Consider the following 24944-nt stretch of genomic DNA (forward strand, 5'->3'; position numbering starts at 1 on the left):
GACAAACCCACAGCCAACATCCTACTTAACAGCGAGAAGCTGAAAGCCTTTCCTTTAAGATCGGGAACAAGACAAGGATGCCCACTCTCTCCACTTTTATTCAACATAGTTCTGGAGGTCCTTGCCACGGCAATCATACAAAACAAAGAAATACAAGGCATCCAGGTTGGTAAAGAAGAAGTCAAGCTCTCACTATTTGCAGATGACATGATATTGTACATAAAAAACCCTAAAGAATCCACTCCAAAACTACTAGATCTAAATCAGAATTCAGCAATGTTGCAGGATACAAAATTAATACACAGAAATCTGTTGCATTCCTATACACTAATATGAACTAACAGAAAGAGAAATCAAGAAAACAATTCCATTCACAATTGCATCAAAAAGAATAAAATATCTAGGAATAAACCTGACAAAGGACATGAAAGACCTATACACTGAAAACTACAAGACACTCAGGAAAGAAATTAAAGAAGATACCAATAAATGGAAACACATACCATGCTCATGGATAGGAAGAATTAATATTGTCAAAATGGCCATCCTGCCTAAAGCAATCTACAGATTCAATACAATCCCTATCAAAATACCAACAGCATTCTTCAATGAACTAGAGAAAATAATTCTAAAATTCATATGGAACCACAAAAGACCCCGAATACCCAAAGCAATCCTGAGAATGAAGAATAGAGTTGGGGGGATTACACTCCCCGATTTCAAGTTCTACTACAAAGTCACAGTAATCAAGACAATTTGGTACTGGCAGAAGAACAGACCCATAAACCAATGGAACAGACTAGACAGCCCAGATATAAACCCAAGTATATATGGTCAATTGATATATGGTAAAGGAGCCATGGACATACAATGGGGAAATGACAGCCTCTTCAACAACTGGTGTTAGCAAAACTGGATAGCTACATGCAAGAGAATAAAACTGGATTATTGTCTATCCCCATACACAAAAGGCAACTCGAAATGGATCAAAGTCCTGAATGTAAGTCATGAAACCAGAAAACTCTTAGGAGAGAACTTAGGCCACAATCTCCTGAATATAAACATTAGGATCTTTTTTCTGAATGCATCACCTCAAGCAAGGGAAACAAAAGCAAAAATGAATGCATGGTACTATATCAAACTTAAAGCTCTGTACAGCAAAGGACACCATCAACAGAACAGAAAGACATCCTACAGTATGGGAGAATATATTTGTAAATGACATATCCGATAAGGTGTTAACATCCAAAATATGTAAAGCACTCACATGCCTCAACAACCAAAAAGCAAATAACGCGATTAAAAAATGGGCGGAGGATATGAAGAGACAATTCTCCAAAGAAGAAATTCAGATGCCCAACAGGCACATGAAAAGATACTCCACATCACTAATTATCAGGGAAATGTGAATAAAAACCACAATGAGATATCACCTCACACCAGTTAGGATGGCCAGTATCAAAAAGACTAAGAACAACAAATGCTTGTGAGGATGTGGAGAAAGGAGAACCCTCCTACAATGTAAGCTAATTCAACCATTGTGGAAAGCAATATCGAGGTTCCTCAAAAAATTAAAAATAGAAATACTATTTGTCCCAGAAACTCCACTTCTAGGAATTTACACAAAGAATGTAATTTATCAGATTCAAAAAGATATATGCACCCCTGTGTTTATTGCAGCACTATTTATAATAGCTAAGATATGGAAGCAACCTAAGTGTCCTTCAGTAGATGAATGGATAAAGAAAAGGTGGTACTTATACACAATGGAATACTACTCAGCCATAAGAAAGAAACAAATTCTACAATTTGCAACAACATGGATGGAGCTAGAAGATATTATGCTCAGTGAAATAAGCCAGACAGAGAAAGACAAGTACCAAATGATTTCCCTCATTTGTGGAGTATAACAATGAAGCAAAACTGAAGGAACAAAACAGCAACAGACTCACAGACTCCAAGAAGGGACTAGCAGTTACCAAAGGAGAGGAGTGGGAGAGGGCATGTGGTGAGTGAGTGAGAAGGGGATTCAGGGGTATTATGACTGGCACACATGGTGTGGGGAGGATCAGGAGAAAGACAGTGTAGCACAGAGAAGGCAAATAGTGACTCTGTGGAATCTTACTACACTGATGGGCAGTGACTGCAATGGGGCAATGAGGTGGACACAATAACAGGGGTGAATGTAGTAACCACATTGTTTTTTCATGTAAACCTTCATAGGAGTGTATATCAATAATACCTTAATAAAATAAATAAGTAAATTACATATAAAAAGCTAGATGAGTATGGTACTGCAGCATGCTACCATTTATGTTTTAAAAATCTCCACAAATCCATGCATATATCCACAACTTGTGTGTGTATCACACTGACTTTGCTAGGATACCCAGATTTAACTACTACTTCTGTAAGTCGTAACTACTCTCCTCTGGAGAGGAGAGCTGAGTAGCTGGACCACAGAGTTGAGAAAAAGACCAGTATTAGGTGTAAAAGACTTAATTTTTCCTTCGTTTTTTTACTTTAGAGTTTTTGTCATGTACTTGTTTATCTGTTCAAAGAAGTCACATTGCTAGAAGAGACCTAAGCGTCCTAGCCCCTAACACTGTAGTTGAGCTAACAGTCCTACAGAGGACAAGATCAAGGCCCTGTGTATTTCATATAGTTCATGGTGAGCAATATTGAGGCCTGGATTCTAATCCTGATTCTAACTGATATGTGACAGTAAGGCACTTGCTCTCTGTGGGTATCAGTTTTCTCATTTGTAGAATAAGGGGTAGGACTCATTTTCTTTTGTGTCCCAGTATTAGTTTTCAAACTAATTCATGGAGCGCAAAGATTCTTTGGATCCCATTAGGGGTCCAGACAGAGTCTTGGGGGTGTAGGTTTCCCAGCACACTGGTCTTTAACCACAACATCCCTGGATCGGAGTAAGATTGAGTTTAACTAAATGTATTGAAACTTTTTTTTTAAGTCTGAAATCCACAGTCCATAACAAAGTGATTGTGTATATTAACTTAAAGATTCTCAGCATCACATCAGAACACATTAATGTGTCATGATCAGCTATGAATTAAGTCATAAGTAAATTAAATGATTATAGTAGGCCCCCTCTTATCCACCATTTTACTTTCCAGTTTCAGTTACCCATGGTCCAGAAGCAGATGACCCTTCTCTGACATATTGTCAAAAGATCAATATGTAGTAGCCTAAGGCTGTGTCACATTGCCTGTGTTGTTCACCTTACCTTATCTCATCACGTAAACATTTTATTATCTCACATCATCAGAAGAAAGGTGAGTAGAGTACAATAAGGCATTTGGAGAGAGAGACCATATTCACATTCATATAACTTTCATTACAGTATATTGTTATAATTGTTCTATTTTATTAGTAGTTTTTGTTAATCTCTTACTGTGCCTAATTTATAAATTAAACTTCATCATAGGTGTATGTATATGTAGGAAAAAACATAGTGTATATATATATATATATATATATATATATATATATATATATATATATGGCTTAGTATTATCCACAGTTTCAGGTATTCACTAGAGATCTTGGAACATGTCCCCCAAGGATAAGGAGAGACTACTGTAATTTACATTTTAAAATAAATGTCAGTCTCACATTTCTGCACTCCCTTTTAGGTTGGAAGATGGTGGGAATTGATATTCACAGGAAGGATATAAAGTGTGTTATATGTCTTAGTTGTGTTAAGGTGTGCATTGTTTTTCTTTGAGTCCTAAGTGATTTTTCTTGTAGGGCTAATGAAGTGGAATAGAATACCTGGCTCTGAGGCAAAGACATTGGTTTTTAGTCAGTTAATGCCTTCCTTTCTTCCTTTCTTAATAGTTTTTTGGGACTGGGAAAGTAAATGCTACACAGGGATAAGTGTAAAAAGGACAGGGATAAAGCATTTGGCAAGGCAGAAACATACTCAGTATTCTTTCTGACATCTATTTTAACTGTGAGAACATTAATTCCAGACCTAAATCCACAATAACACTATTCTTGAGGAAATAATTAAGGTGGATATGACTGTGAGTGATTTCCTTCTTATATTCAGAAGAAGGTAATGAGGTAAGGACTCAAAGAGTGAGGTTACCTGACAAGGTTTTAAAAAAGAGAGAGTGAACAGAAAGACTAGATGTCTACCCAATAACAGTAAATTTGTGATACAACTACTTAAATAATTGCTTATACCTGGTCAAGGATAAGAAGGAAAAGCCAGCAAGAGGAAAAAGCAATAAAGTTTAATTTAGACAATAGCACTTAAAATCAGTATTGAGTATTTTAAAACTAGGTGAAATATAGTTTTTGTGATATGTATGTGTAAATTTGTATAAAATCTTGAAAATCAAAATGTTCATCACAATTGGTATGAGCTTGAGAGAGTTGTTTTCATCTGTATTGTTAAACTTTTCTGTGAAGAATGTATATTACTTTGAGTAATCAAAAAGTCATTATTTATTATATACACAGACATATGCATATAACATTTGCCATTCCATCCTGACAGTGGATATGTCTGTTTTCTAGGTGCACCAGCGGCTGTCTTCTTGGCAGAACGTGCGAGTTGTTTACTGCAGTACTATTGTGCCCTCTGATGGTAAGTTTTGGCAAACCCATTTTTTATGTCTACTGGTTTGTTTTCCTTTAATTCAGTGTTTTCCATTCTCTAACCAACATATAAATTTTTGAACCATACTTTTTCATTTAGGATGGACTTGAAGTCAGAGAAGTGGGGGCTAAAGAAGAGAAATAAAAGTTGGGTGAGGGATCTGGTGAATTTAGAGGAGATGTCAGGAAGAAAAACTAACAGACCAAGTTTTCATAGATCATGAAATATTACTGTCTATTCATTTATTTTTCATTTGTTTTTTAAAACTGGGGACATAGGTAATGTGAAGATCACAGAAGTACCATCTTTGGGCCCAACCATTAGGTCTTCATAGTACAGATAATCGTTAAACATTCCAGCTCCTTTATGGCATCACAGCCTAGACAGAAGCAATTCAAGGTCTGAGACCTGCTGCCCTTGGTTGTCTTTTTATTCCCTTAGACTAAGGGCTGTAATACTCTTCTTTGATATGGAAAAGAATGAACAGATGCTTGGAGACCACATCATTTGCAAATGTTTATGATGCTGCGGACTGATAAGATCTGAGCTTTGGTTGTTTTTACATTAGTAGGGGAGATGTTTACAACTCTTCTTGTCATTTCTCTTACCCAGTATTGCACATTTACAATTTAGATGGTTTGCCTAGGGTTGGCTGTTAAATATATTTTCTCTCTGTAAAGTTTAGTTTGATAGAACTCTAATTTCAGCCTTATAAACATTAATTTGTAGGCATAGCAACCATCAAAAGAGCATCCAGCAAATTTATAAGGACCCCTAAAACTAAAGAAACCTCAAATGATTTGTGAAAGCCCTAGGATCCGCTGCTTACATTTCATCAATATAGATTCAATATATATATTTGCAATGTTATGAGAAGCCCCTCCCCAAAGCTACTTAATTATCTGAATATATGGACAGTGTGTTTGTATTTGCTAAAATCCTCTAAACCTGGAGAAAATACCCATTTGTGATTACCCATTTGTAGTATGGAAAGGTTGAAAGAAAAAGTAGACCAGAATCAAAACAAGGAAAATAGTAGTAGCTTTCTTTTTCCTCTCTTAAGACATAAAGAACTGGTAAAATAATACTAAGTATATAAATCAAAAAGCAGCACTCAGTGTTTGTTACAGCTGAAGACAGGTAGATGTGTTGCCCCCCATAAAACTCATTATGTACATAGATGCCAGTACTTCCCATGTGGCCAAGAGCCAGAGGAACATAAAGCCACCTGCCCATGCCACCTACTCCATTCCCTCCATAAACCCGTTCAAGGCAGTGGGTGGGTATCACTCCTATCTCTGACATTGTCTTGCCCATTAAACAACCAATGGGATTGTCCACATCTATGCCAGCACCACACCCAGGTCCTGTTACTATTATTACCTTCCTCCATTACCCCTGAAGGGTAGCTTCATTAGTTTCAAAAAAGAGAATGTCTCTCAATGTAAAAAAATACTTTCATAGTGCCAGCTACGCTTAGCTTTTGCTGAACTAATAGCATTTCATTCAAAAATTTCTACCATTTATATTGAAAGTATTATCTGAAATTGTTATATATCTAGTGTCAGTATATATAAATATATATTTAGTAAGTTATATATATTCAGTATCAACTAAGTCATACAATAGGACACTCACGTGCCAGTGATTGTTATGATATACAGTGGCAATTAATTGGAACTAATGAGTTCATATTGAAATTGTATTATTAACTTTGCAACCTAATGCCGTTACTATTATCTGATATACTAGACTGTATGAAAACTATTTCAATAATTTAACAATGGTACAGTTCTACTGGGGTATGTGGCTGAATGTTATCTAGGACATAAATGCTAGTAGGTTGCCCCTATTTACATGATGAGTTGAAGGCAATATTTTTACAAAAACTAAAAAAAATACATACTTAAAAAAAAAGGAGTAGCTCCCAAAATTCCTACCAATACTATTGTTCTTAAATAAACCAACTCCTATTAATCACCAAGAAATAGAAGCACAAAATTCATTTCATGCAACTCAGAGTCTTTACTGGCCTCAAGTTATACAACTTTCTCATTTTGTACTCCCAAATTAATTTTACCTTAGGTCAATACAGCTTATGAGAACACTGCTTAATACATAGCTACTTCAATAGAATTTAGCCACCAGTACTAAACATCTCTACCATAATTCATTACTTTTCTTATCGTGACTTCTGGGTCATATTCTATATCACATGAAGGCATGACCCCCCATTTTTTAAAAGTACAAAATCTGAAATACTGCATTTTGTAATTGTGACATTTCTATACCTGGTATATATGCCTACTACATACTGCCTCCCATAATTGCCTGTTAATTATGCTGTTTGAGAAATCTTGGTGATGACCAGGGTTGGTTGAGAAATACATGGTGATGACTGTAATAGCTGATATAAAAGATGTATATTATCTTAAATATTTACCAAAAGCAATATAAAATGTTCTTAATTTTTCTTGTATCATAAATACTTTCGAAGATCTGGGAAAAGCTCTAGACTCATTCTCTAGAAAAAGAAATTTATATGTACACATAGGAAATTTTACATATAATTTCTTAGGAACTACAGACTCCCTCAAACCAACTCATGGATTACTTAGTCATAGACTTCAACTTGAGGACTGCTTTGGATACATTGCACACAAGTGCACATACACGTATACATACCCACACCCATGTTCCTTTTCATGGAAAGTATTATGCTTAGAAATTAAGAGACAAGCTTGGAGTGAAGCAGACGTAGGTTTGCATCCAAGTTACACCATTTAAACACTTTATGACCTCAGGCAATGTTATTAATTTCTCAAAATCTCTTTCCTCATCTGTGAAATGGAGATAATAATATTTATCACCTCTAAAAGAAAAATGTACTACTCTGCAGAAGTAGTACTTACCCACCAGAAATGCTTATTCTATAAAGTGGTTGTGGTAGTGTTAAAGATCCCTAATCTAGAAAAATGTGGCTTTAGACTTCTCATTTAAATTTTTCTTTGCCCAAAATCCTTACTGTAAAATGACTGTCAAATTTTTACTATTATATGATTTATACCTGCTAAGACCTTCAAAGCTTTCCAAAGTTCCTAGGATACTTTTGAGAGTGAAAAAGAGACAACATTGTCCAGATAATTTTTAATAGCATTAAGCCAGGATATACCCTTAACTATACAGATGGTGCTCAAAAGTGAGCTAGAATAATAAAAACAAGGAAAGTAGCCACTTCTGGCTGCTTTCAAATCTTTATCCAGAAATTCAATTCAACTCAGTTAGCCCAGTACTGAGAATTGTGGTAAGAGTTGTGTTTATTTTGTAGTTAACAAAAGATGTAAGAGTCCCTTACAAAAATTATTTGAGAGCAAATAATTTTAGTAATGAAGGGTTATTGAAAATTCCTTTTTAATAAATAATCATCTATTCAATCAAACCAAGTGTTGGGGGGGTGGGGCAGGGAAGCATATTGCGTTGTATATTTTCCTCGGCGGAGACACAGTAGTGAAGCAAAGTAAAGGTTTATTTAAAGTTACTTAAAGAGAGAAAAAGTACAGGCGACCTCAGGGAGAAGTGCCTGAAAGTTTGGAGAGAGAAAGTTTAAAAGGTTGGGAAACAGTTAAAGCTATGCACTTCTAAAGTTCGGGCGACCCCAGAGAGAGGAGCGCACTGAAAGGTTGGGGGTTCCTACTTTTAAGGATTTTTCAGGAATGTGACAAAAGGCTAGGGGTATGGACTTGGTTGTTAAGTGGTCTCAAGTATCTTTGATGAGACATTAAGTTTCTTATCAGTTCTCTAGGTAATTCTGCAAAATTAGTTTAACACAAGAAATTCACTGCTTTGATCCCCTCCCAGGATAGCAGCTTCTGGTTTGGGAGCATACCAGTCAAGACTGTCTGCCCCTCCTTCAAGGTGGACAGTTGTTTGTTTGTTGTTTGCTAAAGAGTATATTAAGAATCTTTCTTCTTAATTTCCTGGGTTTTTTCAAAATGCAATTTTGGCTTTAAGATGGAATCTCCCTGTCTTTATTATGCTGTTTATAGTTGGGCCTTTTAGCAGGCTAGAGTAAATCTTCCAATGATCTAATTGACACAATGAAGACTTGGGCTGTGTTCAGATACTTTTCCTTATCTGGAGAATATTCAAACATTCAAGGCCAAGTTGCTCCTGACCTTTTGAGCTTTAACTGATTAACTCACTAACCCTGAGTCTTTTCTGGCTTTCTAGTTTAACTTGTTAACTGAGTCCTTTTTAGGGAGCTTTACCGACCTTATTCTCTTTCAACCCTGCTCATATATATTTTTCTGTCTAACACAAGTATCGATAATACATAAATTCTTAACCTAAGGTCTATGAATGGTTTGGAGAACTAAATATATGTCCCATTTTTTTCATTGGTTTTATTCTATTACTTTTTTTTAAAGCTTTATTGAAATATATTTTACATATTGTAAAATTCAGCTATTGTGCAAGCATTATAACAATCCAGTTTTAGACTACTTCCTTCACCCCTAAAAGTTCCCTTGTTGCTGTTTTGTAGTCAGTCCCTTCTCCATCCTAAGCTCCAGACAACCACTAATTTGCTTTCTCTTTCTATAGTTAAACCTTTTCTAAAAATATATAAATGAACTCATGCAATATAGTCTTTTGCATCTAGCTTCTTTTACATATCATAATGCTTTTGAGGTTTATCAGTACTGTAGCATTTATTATGCTTCCTTTTATTTTTATCGCTCAGTACTGTTTTAGCATATGGAAATGCCACCTTTTGTTTATTCATTTACCAAATGAAAGCTATTTGAATTGTTTTTCATTTTGGACTATAAAAATAATGCTGCTGTGAACATTTTCTTATAAGTCTTTGCATATGTTTTCATTTCTCTTGGGTAGATACTTAAGAGTAGAATGGCTTGGTCATATGGTAAGTATATGCTTAACTTTTTTGGAAACTGCAAAACCATTTTCCAAAGTGGCTATACCACCTTGCATTCCCACCAGTAATGTGTAAGTGTTCCAGTCGCCCCATATCCTCCCCAGCACTTGGCATAATCATTCTTCTTTACTTTCTAGTGGATGTGTAGTATTACTTCATTGTGGTTTTAACTTGCATTTCACTGATGACTAATGATGTTGAACATCTTTTAATGTGCTCATTAAACCTTCAAATATTTTCTTTGGTAAAGTATTAAAACTTTGTGCGCATTTTAAAAAGTAAACTGTCTTCTTAGTTCTGATTTGTAAGGGTTCTTTATATATTCTAGAGTTTTGCCTGTTATTTTTTAAATAGTTTTGGGGAAACGGAAGATTTTTTACAGTCATTTTGTGTTATTAATGTTCACTCTTATAAAGTTGAAAACTTTGTACTTATTATCATCATATTGAGGGCACAGACATATCCCACCACTCTTACATCCCAACTTTTAAAAAACTTGACAACAACAAAAAAAATGAAGGCAGTGAAACTGCTTAATCACCAAAGACAATAGCACATAAAGCCTCAATGTTTCATTGTGGCAGAGTTCTCACCAACCTAAAATATGAAGTTGGGAAAGCTGAAACATCTTGTATGTTCTATTTTAAAAATATACCCTACAGTTAGAATTTTTTTTTCCTGTGCAAGTAGGAGTTCAATTTGAAACTAACAAAATGTGATTGAACTTGTTCCATCACAACCCTTTCAACTTTCACATTGCTAAGAAAAGCAGCCACATGAAATTGGGGAGAACTTTAAGCTTTATGTGCTGACAGTATTTGAACTGGTTTAGCTTGGAGTAGAAGCAAATTTGTCAAATTTCAGATGCTGTCATCCATTCTAGTATGCCATCATTTATTCCAATATTTTGAAGTAACTTATGAGGGAATTGGAAACTATCCCATTTCCCTCCAGAATGCAACTTGATGAAACTACTGATACTGGCCTAAGGGGTTAGCTCCTAGATTTTGTCTTTTAAAAAGCATGTTGCCACAGCCAAAAGTCCTGAAATATGTGAGATTCTTTAATGGAAACTAGAAAGGCTGTTAACATTAATGGCTATCGCCATCATTTTTGAAAGAGAGTTAAATTTCTTTGCCAAAATAACTACAAAAAATTGTTTTATCTTTTACTCTAAGGAAGAACTTGGTACTCTCAGCAAAGATGGTACATTTTCCAAACTTGGCACATGCATGCTTGTGTTGTTTCAGAGAAGAAGAGGAGCTCCACCCATTGTAATCATGCATTGTTTTTTTCATTGATACTTACTGGCATTAAAGACTCTTCCAACCGCCCTGAAAAGAAGGCTTTGCCTGTTACTACAGAAGTAATCACTATCATGAGAACAAGATTTTATAAAATAAGAAAAAGAATCAAAATAGGAAATTTTCCTTTGCTCGATTTAACTTTGGACAAGAGTTTTGCTTTTAAATGAAGAGAGAGTTTAGTACAAATGATGCCAGGGTTCTTGTTTGCAGAGTCGAAGAATGAACTTAGCAAACACCCAAGGTAGGAGAGCCAGGGAGAGGCTTTTATTTAGAGATACAGTGAGAGGACAGAGCTCGTGGCTCTCGCCAGGAGGGGACAAGAGAACCCAGGGTGGTGCATTGTCTAGGGGATTTATAGGCAGTTGAGGATTTGGGGAAATGTGATAAAGGGCTTAGGGGTGGAGACATGATTACCAATGATTAGCATAATAAGAAAACATGGGCTACTTTCCTTTATCTGGGGAAAATTAACTGATCTCACTGAAGAATGACTCTAGAGCTTAATGTTTAAAACAGAGTTTTGGTAGGGGGTTTCCTTGCATCTGGTTAGATTGCTCTGACTGTAAATATCCTGCCTTGCTTTTTCCAGAGGCCCCCACCTTACTCTGACTACACCCACAGTCCCTGTCTCACAAGGAAGAGTTTAGTTATCGTTTACTTGGGGATATTTGAGGCTTTCTGAATGAGCATAACCTTCCAATTCAATACCTTGAAGTTGATGCCGGGGTTCTTGTTTGCGGAGTTGAAGAATGAACTTAGCAAACAGTCAAGGTAGGAGAGCCAGGGCAGAGGCTTTTATTGAGAGATACAGTGAGAGGAAAGAGCTCCTGGCTCATGCCAGGAGGGGACAAGAGAGCCCAGGGTGGTGCATTGTCTACGGGATTTATAGGCAGTAGAGGATTTTTGGGCACTGAGGGCTTAGGATGTGGACTTGTATCACCTGCTCTGCCCTCAAGGTGGGCTGGGTTGTTGTCTGTTTGCTAGGGCTGTTTACAGTGAAGTCATGGGTTATGCTGAGATACCCTTGAGGAACACTCAAACATTCCAGGCCAGGTTGCTTCTGGCCTTTTGACCTTTAACTGATCTCACTGAAGATGTCTATATTCCTAGTTTAGTATCTTTACCCTAGAGAATTAGTGTGACCTTGACTTTGCATAATGCTGAACACAGTTTCATAGGGATTTTACATTGTTACATTGATCTGACTGTAAATATCCTGCCTTGCTTTTTCCGAAGGCCCTCAACCCTACTCTGTCTAGGCCCTTGGTCCCTGTCTCAAAGTCATTATGGATTTGGTAGAAAAGTCACAAACCTTTTAACCAAGCTGTAACTCTGAAATAGGTAATTGGAAATGAACAACTATGTGAATTTTCCAACTGTTAGAGGCAGTTTCTCTGTATGCTAGTCATGAATGAAAAGCTTTGTCATTTTGTCTGCAGGAGTTGAAAAACCTCAGAGCTCTTGAAGATTACCTCTATTCAGAAACCCTAAAACTGGAACTTGGACTCAAGATGTTTTTGCTTTTGATATTGCATCAAAGTATAAATATTAATTAAATGTTAAGAGTCTTAGAGAATTCCTAGATTCCTTACACATACCTAGCCTAGTATGTAATTTGACAAAGTGAGCTGTAGGAGCTGTGATTATATTTGCTCCCACATAGCTTTCTCAGAGTCTCAGAGTTTTCAGATTTTCTTTTCATGAAAGCAGAGAGGCATAACCTTCAAGATATCAAAGGCAATATTCAAATTACCATGTCCTAAAACTGGGCCATTGTGACTTCTTTATTCAAGCCAAACAATAGTGGCCTTGTAATTGAACTGTTCTTTTATGTAGCATTAAAGTTTATTTTCTGCTTTAATTTGTACATTTTTGTTTTATTAGTTTAAAAAAATAAGAAATGGCCATTCATTTTGTTTTTTAAATGAGGACAAATTCTCCAGTTTTTGTAAACATTTATTTTTAAAATACGGCAATTAGTCTACTCAGGCTGCCATAACAAAATACCATAGACTGGTGGCTTAAACAGCAAAAATTAATTTTATCACAGTTCTGGAGACCTGAAGTCTGAGATCAGGGTGCCAGCATGGTAAGGTTCTGATAAGAACTCTAATCCTAGCGTGGAGATGTCCACCTTCTTGCTGTGTCTTCACAGGGTGGGAAGTGGAGAGAGCTTCTACTCTTCTTATGAAGCCATAGTTCTATCAGATTAGGATCTTGTCTTTATGACCTCCTAAAGGTCTTAAAGCTTAATTACCTCCTAAAGACCTACATTCAATAGTCTTTAGCAGTCCTTAGCAGACATCATGAAAGACACTAAGGAACACAGAATTGCTTCATATACCTTACACTGTTTTTCCCCTTGTTGCCCTCAGTGGAACAAGTCGTTTTTGTTCTTTTGAGATTTTAAAGGCATGATTGAAGTTCTTCTCATGGATGTGTTACATGTTTTTAGACTTTGAGTTTTAAGACTTTAGATTCTAGGAAGAGTAAGAGTAACTATTAAAGTAGGCATTTCCATATATTCTCACTGAATCTTCTTAGCAGACTTGTGAGATATTAGAATCCTTACATTATAGGTGAAGAAACTGAAGTATGCTTATATTCAGTAATGTGCCCATGAATTCAAGGTGTCTCCTCTGGCAGAACATGAGTACTATCAAATCAGAGATTCCAAAACCTGTAATTTTTCTGTTGCACTCCACTGTCTGTACTTTAGGATTGTATTCTGTTCACCACCTGGAAATTAAAACAGGCCAATGGTCAAATTTTTAATGAAGTTACTTTCACATCAGCAGCATCAAAGCATTAGTCTTAAAAAGAAGGAAAGTTTAGAGCACTATATTAGGACAGGATTTCATTTTTATGAATGCAAAACAAAATCTTTAATTCTTAATAGAATGAATAGATAAATGGAAGGAACAAAGCAGAATAACTTTTTACTTAGCACAAATGCTTTTGATATTTATGAGAAATATTTCCATAAGCTGATTTAAAAGAACCAGAATATTTTTTAAAAGTTGGCAGGGTAGAAAGGCAAGGTGGAAACCTCCCACACACACACCAGGGAAGCAACTAGAGCAAATACAACTAACTCTGAAAATGACCTGAAGACTGCAGAACAGACCTTCTACACCTGGTGAAGAAGAGAAGACCACACAAAGGGTTAAGTGGCAGAACCACTCAACCCAAGCCCTTCCCCTACCCCAGCCCACAAGTGGGAGGAATAAGAACAGAACAGGGAGGGGATAAGCATTCAGGACCTCTACACACCTGGTCCTGAAGATCTGTTCTGGGAACACGAATCCATGTTGCATTGGGCTTTGGTGATTAATGGCCATGGACAACAGGGGGAGTTTTGCTTGTGGAGGACAGGCACACTCCATCAGTCCCACTGAGAATCAAAACAGAGGCTGAAGTTGAAAGATTTGCCAGCAGAGGGAAGGGTGCCAGAGGGGCCAGGGCTGAATGGAGCTCTCACCTCAGGAGAAAGGGCAAGTAGACAACACTTCCCCAGCCCTCCCTCAGCCCAACAAGCTGGTCACTCACAAAAGCTCTAAATGCTTTATTCCCCTTGCTGGTGACTCTGGTGACTCAGCTACAGGGCACTTCCCTGCACATGCACACTCTTGGCCCAGCAGTGACAGACTTTGCTGCCTTGCAGGCAGAGAGAGGATTCCTCAGCTTTTTTAGCCCAATCTCAGCCCAACTGGGGAGGCAACTGTGGGAACCAGCTCCAAGCACTCCTTTTTCCTCACAGGGGTCCCATCCACTGCTGCATGCCCAGCCCTAGAGCCATGCAACTGCCCCACCCACCTCTAAGGCAGGTAGGACCACCATTGCAGCAGGGCAGGTAGAGGGTGGTCCACCCACAATGATCTCAGCAGAAGTACTGCTGCTAAGCTTATAAAAGGCTGGCTGAGGCAAACTACCATTCACACAGACTGAGATAGACCACTGCTGGCTGAACAGCAGCTGGGGAAGCACCACTAAGGAGAACCAGGCACTGGAGAGTAGGGAATATTGAGCTTTTGGGCACCACAGGATGCCCTCTTCATAAAACCATTACTCTCCAGATCAGGAAACATAGCACATCCGTCTTAATTGTAGAAACACAGAAACCCTGACAAAATGAGAAAGTAGAGAAATATATTCCAAACAAAAGAATAGGATAAGACATCAGAAAGAGGGCTAAATGAAAAGAAGATCACCAATCTCAATTTCTTGAGTAACAGTCATAAATATGCTCACTGATCTGTGGAAAAGTATGGCAATCTCAGGGAGGACTTCAACAAAGAGATAGAAGAGTTGAAAAATGCCACTCGGAGCTAAAGTAACTGAAATGGAATACACAATGGAGGGAATTAATAATAGATTGCTGCAGGTAGAGGGTACAAACAATGAGAAAGAAAAGAAGAATGAAGCTGGGAAAAAAATCTATAGAAATGACAGGATGCTAAGAGAGCTGTGTGACAACTCTAAACAACATAATATTCACATAATAGAGACACCAGAGAGTCTGGAAGATAGCAGCATGAGTACGGCAGCAGAAATCTCCTCCCAAAACCATATATATTTTTGAAAATACAACAAGTACAACTATTCCTAAAAGAGAGACCAGAGGATACATACAGTATAACAGTCAGGCTACATCTACATCTGCAAGAACTCGGCATCTCACAAAGGGGGTAAGATACAAGCCACGGCCCGGTGGGACCTGAGCACTCCCCCCACCCCAGCTCACCAGTGGGAGGAAAGGAGTCGGAGCACAGAGGGAGTGAAAGCCCAGGACTGCAAAATAACCAGCCCTAGTAATCCACACCAGGAGCACAGACACACATTACATGGTGTGCTGGATATTAGGGAAATGGAAAAGTAAAATCTGCAAGTGGATCCCTGCAGCCGACTCCCCTGGAACAAAAGAAAAGTGAGTGCTTTTTGAAAGTCTTAAAGGGACGGGCCTCATAGCTGGATGGAATCATCCCAGCACACTCAGCCCAGCAGGCTGGGAAGTCTGAGGAGCTTCAAATGCCCCAGCCCCCTGGGGAGCAGTGCAGCTCTGAAACCCCTCACGGTGATAAATAGCCTGCCATTCATTCCCCCTCCGGTGCGACCCTGCCAAAGCAGCAGAACAGCCTGACAGCAGGCGTGCCCACATCAGCCGCCCAGAGTCTCCTCCCAGTGCACAGCCACCCAGGACAGACCCGGGGGCCGCCGCTGGTGTGCAGCTGCCTGGTACAGGCAGAGGAAGCCAGAGCAGGGTGCAAAGGGGTGCTGTTCTCTCAGGAGAGCACACCCAGCATGCCTGCCTCTTCCTGCAGGGCTCTGGGCAGCGCTGCCCATGGCGGCTCAGGGGATTAACCTGGACGCTCCTCCCGGTGTGAGGATGACCGACACAGGCAGCAGAGAGGGGAAGGATGACCACCAAATAGGAAGGGACTTTGTTCTCCCAGTTGACACACACACCACCTGCCTACGACTACCTCTATCACCATGAAAAGGCAGAAGAATTTGGTCCAGTCCAGAATTACCCAGATAACCCCCGAGAGAGGACGTGGGGAGACAGATATAACCCATCTTCCTAAAAAATACTTCAGAATAAAGGTCATAACTGAGCTGATGGACCTGCAGAGAAATATGCAAGAGCTAAAGAATCAAGTTAGGAGGGAGAGTACAGAAATAAAACAATCTCTGGAAGGACTTAAGAGCAGACTGGATGAGGTGCAAGAGACCGTTAATGGAACAGAAATCAGAGAACAGGAATACAGAAAAGCTGAGGCCAGGAGAGAGAAAAGGATCTCCAGGAATGAAAAAATATTAAGAGAACTGTGTGACCAATCCAAATGGAACAATATTTGCATTATAGGGGTACCAGAAGAAGAAGAGAGAAAAAGGGATAGAAAGTGTATTTGAAGAAGTAATTGCTGAAAACTTCCCCAAACTGGGGTAGGAAATAGTCTCTCAGACGATGGAAGCCCACAGATCTCCCAACAGAAGGGAACCCAGGAGGACAACACCAAGACATATAATAATTAAAATGGTAAAGATCATAGACAAGTACAGAGTATTAAAGGCAGCGAGAGAGAGGAAAAAGGTCACCTACAAAGGAAAACCCATCAGGCTATCATCAGACTTCTCAACAGAAACCTTACAGGCCAGAAGAGAATGGCATGATACATATAATGCAATGAAACAGAAGGGCCTTGAACCAAGAATACTGTATCCAGCACGATTATCATTTAAATATGAATGAGGGATTAAACAATTCCCAGACAAGCAAAAGTTGAGGGATTTGCCTCCCTCAAACCACAGGGATATTTTTGAAAATACAAACAAGTACAACTTGTTTCTTTGTTGTACTTAACAACATTTTCATCTACACAGCAGCAGTGCTTCTGCTGGGATCATTGTGGGTGGGCCACCCTCTACCTGTCCTGCTGCAATGGTGGTCCTACCTGCCTTAGAGGTGGGTGGGGCAGTTGCATGGCTCTAAGGCTGGGCATGCAGCAGTGGGATGGGACCCCTGTGAGGAAAAAGGAGTGCTTGGAGCTGGTTCCCACAGTTGCCTCCCCAGTTGGGCTGAGATTGGGCTAAAAAATATACAGGATATTTTAAAGGGACTGCTCTAGATGAAAGCACTGCTAAGGCTAAATAGATGTCACCAGAGAAATAAAATCACAGCAAACAAAGCAGACAAACCAAATACTAACCAAAGGCAAAAAATAAAATCAATTATTCACAAAAGCAGTCAAAGGAAACATGAAAGAGTACAGAACAAAACACCTAACATATAAAGAATGGAGGAGGAGAAATAAGAAGGGAGAGAAACAAAGAATCATCACACTATATTTATAATATCTTAATAAGTGAGTCAAGTTAGATAGTAAAGAAGCTACCCTTGAACCTTTGTTAACCACGAATCTAAAGCCTGCAATGGCAATAAGTACATATAGTTCAATAATCACCCTAAATGTAAATGGACTGAATGCACCAATCAAAAGACACAGAGTAATAGAATGGATAAAAAAGCAAGGCCCATCTATATGCTGCTTACAAGAGACTCACCTCAAACCCAAAAACATACACAGACTAAAAGTGAAGGAATGGAAAAAGATTTTTCATGCAAACAATAGGGAGAAAAAAGCAGGTGTTGCAGTACTTATATCAGGCAAAATAGACTTCAAAACAAAGAAAGTAACAAGAGATAAAGAAAGATATTACATAATGATAAAGGGGTCAATCCAACAAGAGGATATAACCATTATAAATATATATATACCCAATACAGGAGCACCAACATATATGAAACAAATACTAACAGAATTAAAGGAGGAAATAGAATGCAATGCATTCGTTATAGGAGACTTCAACACAGCACTCACTCCAAAGGACAGATCCACCAGACAGAAAATAAGTAAGGACACAGAGGCACTGAACAACACACTAGAACAGATGGACCTAAAGACATCTGCAGAACTCTACACCCAAAAGCAGCAGGATACACATTCTTCTCAATAGATGTACCAGAGAGAGACAAAGAAAGTCTCTTTGAAGAAATAAAAGCTGGACACTTTACCAATCTGAGGAAGGAAATAAGACAGCCAAGTCCTGGATCTCAGAGAGCGCCTAACAAAAGGAACCCAGGAAGACAATACTAAGACATATAATAATTAAAATGACAAGGATTAAGGATAAGGAGAGAGTATTGAATGCAGCCAGAAAGAGATAAAATATTACTTATAAAGGAAACCCCATCAGCTATCAGCAGACTTCTCAGCAGAAAACTTACAGGCCATACAGGAATGGTATGAAATATTCTATGTATTGAAACAAAAGGACCTTCAAACAAGAATCAAACAAGATTTTCATTCAAAGTTGAAGGAGAGGTTACAAATTTCCAAGATAAACGGAGGCAGAAGGAATTTACAACCAATAAGCCAGCATTACAAGATACGTTAAAGTGACTTCTCTGTAGATGAAAATGTTGTTAAGCCTAAACAGTTTTCACCAGTGAAAATAAACTCACAGTAAAGGTAGCAGATCAATTATTTGCCAAACAAGTATGAAATTAAATCAAAACAAAAGTAGTAAAAACAACAATATATAAGTTCAGTCAAGGGATACCCAAAAAATGCAGATTATGAACTGTAATACCTAAAGTGTGGAGGAAGAAGAATAAAAAGTACCTTTATATTGTATTTCAAATAGAGCAATCATCAACTTAATATAGACGTTATATAGGTAGGGAACTATCCATGAATTTCATGGTAACCACAAACCTAAAGCTTATAATTGATACACAAAAAATTACAGTAGAGAAACCCAACCACAACACTAATGAAAACCATCAAATAACAAGGTAAGAGTATAAGAGAGGAAGAAAGGAACACAGAGGAGCTATAAAACCAACAAAACAATAAAATGGCAAAAAGTACATACCTACCAATAATTACCTTAAATTTAAATGGACTGGATGCACCAATGAAAAGACAGAATGGCAGAGTGGATAAAGAAAAGACCCATCTATAGACTGCCTACAAGAACTCATTTCAGACCCAGAGACATAAACTGAAAGTAAAGGAATGGAACAAAAAATATTTCATGCAAATAATAGGGAGAAAAGAGCAGAAGTAACAGTACTTATATCAGACAAAATAGATATCAAAACAAAAACATAGCAAGAGTCAGAGAAGAACATTACATAATGATAAAGGGATCAGTACAACAAGAGGTTATAACCATTATAAATATCTGTGCAGCCAACAAAGGTGCACCTAAATATGTAAAGCATATACCATCAGAATTAAGGGGGACTGCCACTCATTCATTTGCAAGACTTTTTAACACACCATTGAAATCAATGCACAGATCAACCAGACAGAACATAAATAAGGAAACAGGAAGTGAACAACACATCAGATCAGATGGACTTAATAGATATCTACAGAATATTCCACCCAAAAAGAACAGGATATAAATTTTTCTCAAGTGTACATGGAAGAGTCTCCAAAATAGATCACATACTAGGCCAAAAAAAAGACCCTCAATGAATTCAAAAAGATTGAAATAGTTTCAAGCAGCTTCTCAGACTACAGTGGTATGAAATTAGAAATAAATCACACAAAGAAAACAAAGAAGCCCACAAACACATAGGGGCTAAACAACATGCTTCTGGATCAATAAGCAGATCAAAACAAATCAAGCAATACATGGAGGCAAATGACAACAAATATAGAACAGTTCAAAACGTGTGAGATGCTGCAAAAGCAGTTCTAAAGGGAACTACAGAGCAATACAGGCCTACCTCAAGGAACAAGAACAACCCCAAATAAACAGTCTAAACTCACAATTAAAGAAACTAGAGGATGAAGAACAAATGAAACGCAAAAGTAGTACAAGGAGTGACATAATAAAGACCAGAGCAGAAATAAATAAAATAGGGAAGAATAAAACAACAAAAAAATCAATGAAATTAAGAGCTGGTTCTTTGAAAAGATAAAATAGACAAACCCTAGCCAGGTTTATCAAGAAAAACAGAAAGTACAAAAGTTAACAAAATCAGAACTGAAAAAGAATAGTCACAATGGACACTGCAGAAAGACAAAAAATTATTAGAAAATTCAATGAAAAATTGTATACCAGAAATTGGACAACATAGAAGAAATGGAAAAATTCCAGGACTGACTCAGGAAGCAACAGAAAACCTGACAGACCAATTGCCACTAATGAAATTGAATTGGTAATCAAAAATCTTCCAATAAACTAAAGTCCAGGACCAGATGGCTTCACAGCTAAATTCTACCAAACACTTAATAAGAGCTAATAACCACACTTCTTAAAGTAGCCCAAAAAGTGGAAGAGGAGGGAATACTTCCAAACTCATTCTACAAACCAGCATCTTTCTAATATGAAAACTAAGAAAACTACAAAAAAAGAAAATTATAGACCAGTGTCCTGATGAACATAGACGCAAAAATCCTCAACAATATTAGCAAATTGAATTCAAATATATGTCAAAAGGATCATCCTTCATGACCAAGTGGGATGTACTCTAGGCATGCAAGCATGGTACTGTATTCATAAATCAATGTGGTATACCACACTAACAAAAAGGATAAAAACCCACATGATCATCTCAATAGATGCTGAAAAAATAATTGAAAAATTCAACATCCATTCATGATAAAAACTCTGCACATAATGGGTATAGAGGGTATGTACCTCAACATAATAAAAGCCACATATGACAAAACCAGATAACATCATACTCATGATGAGAAGTTGAAAGCATTTCCTCTAAGACCAGGAACAAGACGATATCTATTTTCACCACTTTTGTTCAACATAGTGCTGGAGGTTCTAGCCATAGCAATCAGACAACACAAAGAGATAAAAGACATCCAAATTGGCAAGCAAGAAATTGAGCTGTTTCTTTTTGCAGATGACACAATACTACATATGTATAAACCCTAGACTCCACCAAAGAACTATTAGAACTAATAACTAGATTCAGTAAAGTTGCAGGATACAAATTTAATACACAGAAATCTGTTGCATTCCTATATACTAACAACAAACTAGCAGAAAGAGAAATCAGGAAACAACTCCATTTACAATTGTACCAAAAAGAATAAAATACTTAGGAATAAACATAACCATGGAGATGAAAGACCTGTACTCTGAAAACTATTAAGACACTGATAAGAGAAATTAAAGAAGATACCAACAAAATGGAAATCCATCCCATGTTCATGGACAGGAAGAATTAATATTGTCAAAATGGCCATCCTGCCCAAAGCAATTTACAGATTCAGTGCAATCCCTATCAAAATACTAATGGCATTTTTCAATGAACTAGAGCAAATAATCCTAAAATTCATATGGAACCACAAAAGACCCTGAGTAGCCAAAGCAATCCTGAGAAACAACAAAGCTGGGAGTATTACACTCCCTGGCTTCCAAGTTATACTACAAAACTACAGTAATCAAAAACAGTATGGTACTGGTACAACAGCGGACCCATAGATCAATGGAACAGAATAGGGAGCCCAGAAATAAACCCAAGCATATATGGTCAATTAATATATGATAAAGGAGCCATGAATATCCAATGTGGAAAAGAGTTTCTTCAACATCTGGTGTTGGAAAAACTGGACAGCTACATGCAAGAGAATGAAACTGGATTTTCTGTCTACTGAAAACTCAAAATGGATTAAAGACTTAAATGAAACCATAAAGCTCTTAGAAGAAAACATAAGCAAAAATCCTTTGAACATAAATATGAGCAATGTTTTTCCTGGACACATTTCCTTGGACAAGGCAAACAAAATAATAAATGAACAAGTGGGACTACATCAAACTAAATAGCTTCTGTACAGCAATGGACACCATCAACAGAACAAAAAGGCAACCTACAGTATGGAAGAATATATTGTAAATAACTTATCTGATAAGGGTTTAACATCCAAACTATATAAAGAAGTCATATGCCAACACCAGAAAAAAAAGAAAAGAAAAAGAAAAACCCAATAACCCAATTAAGAAATGGGTGGAAGACCTGAGAAGACATTTCCACAAAAAGGAAATACAGATGGCCAACAGGCATATGAAAAGATGTTCCACATCGCTAATCATCAGGTAAGGACAATTCAAAACCATAATTAGATATCATCTCACACCAATTAGAATGGCTAATATCCAAAAGACAAGAAGTAACAAGTGTTGGTGAGGATATGGAGAAAAGGGAACATTCCTACACTGTGGTTAGAATGTAAACTGATGCAGCTACTGCAGAAAGTAGTATGGAGGTTTGTCAAAAAGCTAAAAATAGAAATATCATACAACCTACTAATTCTACTTTTAGGAATATATCCAAAGAAAAAAAAAATTCCTGATTCAAAAGATACATGCATCCCTGCATTTACTGCCCCATTATTTACAATAGCGAAGATATGGAAGCAACCAAACTGTCCATGAGTAGATGGATGTATAAAGAAGATGTGGTACATATGCACAATGAAATATTACTCATCCATGAAAAAGAAAGAATGCTGCCATTTGCAACAACATAGCATGACCTACAGGGTATTATGCTCAGTGAAATAAGCTAAGCGGAGAAAGAGAAATACCATATGATTTCACTTATTTGTGGAATCTAAAAACAAAATAAAATGAACAAAATAGCAGTAAACTCATAAACACTGAGAAGTGCCTGGTGGTTACCATGGGGAAGGGGTTGGGGTGGGGGAGTGGGGAGGGTGAGGGGGATAAAGGAGCTCAAAAATTCTCAGTCACAGTATAAGTTGGTCATGAGGATGGTAGTACAGCATGGAGTACATAGCCAGTGATTCTGTAACATCTTCCTATGTTGACAGATGGTAACTGCACTAGTCGGGGTGAGGATTTAATAATATGGCTAACTGCTGAACCACAGTGTTATATACTTGAAACCAATATGAGATTGTATATCAAGATGCTTCAACAGAAAAAGACAAAAAGAAAGCAGTCACCACTGCTAAGAATCTTCACCAGATCTTGAAATACATAACAGATTTGCACAGAGCACTGATCAGGGACTACACCCAGACTCTCTGGCCTTGAGAACTGATTGATAGAATCACAGAAAAAAATGCAGCCAACTTCCTCTCTCTCCCCCTTTCCCATCTCTCTCATTCTCTCCACCTCCCCCACCCCTCCAGTCAAAACCCTACCAGAACTTACAGCAAAGAAGCTAGAGATTGAGTGAACCCTAGCTGTCCTAAATGCAATATAGTCACATATTCAGTGTGAATTCTCTGTATGGATTCTTAGTGTTAATGATATAAGGCAACATTCTTTTAACAGAGAAAAGCCCCATTTACTAGAAGGTACTTAGGTTGTACAACTACTTAACATAAGACTAATAATACCATGTATTAAGAGATGACTTACTACTCTGTTTTCACAACTTACTGAAGCCTCATAGTAATTACACAAAATAGTTTTGCAGTTTTACACAGTTCTACAGAGATTCACCTGAGATATACAATGAACTATATAGTTAATATAATTAAAATTAATTTTATAGAACAGACCAATTACCACCAATGATATTGAATTGGTAATCAAAAAACTACTTAAGTGCAACACAGAGAAGACAAGTAGTGTTTTTACAGCATTTTACTATGCTGATGGACAGTGACTGTGAAGGGGTATGTGGGGAGGATTTGGTGAAGGGGGGAGCCTAGTGAACATAATGTCTTTCATGTAATTATAGATTAATGATACCAAAATAAAAATAAATAAATAAAATAAACTACCTAAGAACAAAATCCCTGGAACAGATGGCTTCATCATTGAATTTTACCAAACATTTAAAGAAGAGCTAATACCCATCCTCCTTCAAGTTTTCCAAAAACTAGGTAAGGAGGAAATACTTCCAAACTCATTCTGTGAGGCCAGCATCACTGTTATACCTAAATCAGACAAAGACACCACAATAGAAGAAAATACAGACCAGTATTCCTGATGAACATAGATGCAAAAATACTCAACACAATATTAGCAAACCAAATTCAAAAATACTTCAAAAAGATCATCCATCATGACCAAGTGGGATTTATTTCAGTGATACAAGGGTGGTACAATATTCAAATAACCATCAACATCATACACCACATAAAAAAAAAAGGACAAAAATCACTTGGTCATCTCAGTAGATTCTGAAAAAGCATTTGACAAAATTAACATCTGTTCATGATAAAAACTCAATAAAATGGGTATAGAGGGTAAGTACCTCAACATAATAAAGATGATATATGACAAACCCACAGCCAACATCATGCTTAACAGTGAAAAACTAAAAGCTTTTCCTCTAAGATCGGTAAGAAGACAAGGATGCCCACTCTCCCCACTTTTATTCAACATAGTACTGGAAACCTAACCATGGCAATAAGACAACACAAAGAAATAAAAGGCATCCAGATTGACAAATTAAACCATCACTGTTTGCAGATAACATGATAGGGTACGTAAAAACCCTAGTCTACCCCAAACTACTAGAACTAATATCTGAATTCAGCAAGTTGCAGGA

The 24944-nt window shown here is 37.4% G+C and overlaps 1 protein-coding gene across 3 annotated transcripts in view; it reads left to right on the forward strand.

The window, feature by feature from the left end:
• MCU (mitochondrial calcium uniporter) overlaps positions 1 to 24944 on the forward strand; it is a 234836-nt gene that overhangs the window by 161835 nt on the left and 48057 nt on the right. For all 3 annotated transcript variants that reach the window (XM_036928762.2, XM_036928763.2, XM_057505965.1), the window contains one exon: positions 4549 to 4618. In XM_036928762.2, coding sequence (XP_036784657.2) covers positions 4549 to 4618 — 70 coding nt within the window. The remainder of the gene's footprint in view (positions 1 to 4548; positions 4619 to 24944) is intronic.

The sequence above is a fragment of the Manis pentadactyla genome, chromosome 8 (genome assembly GCF_030020395.1).
Source record: "Manis pentadactyla isolate mManPen7 chromosome 8, mManPen7.hap1, whole genome shotgun sequence".
Taxonomy (NCBI): domain Eukaryota; kingdom Metazoa; phylum Chordata; class Mammalia; order Pholidota; family Manidae; genus Manis; species Manis pentadactyla.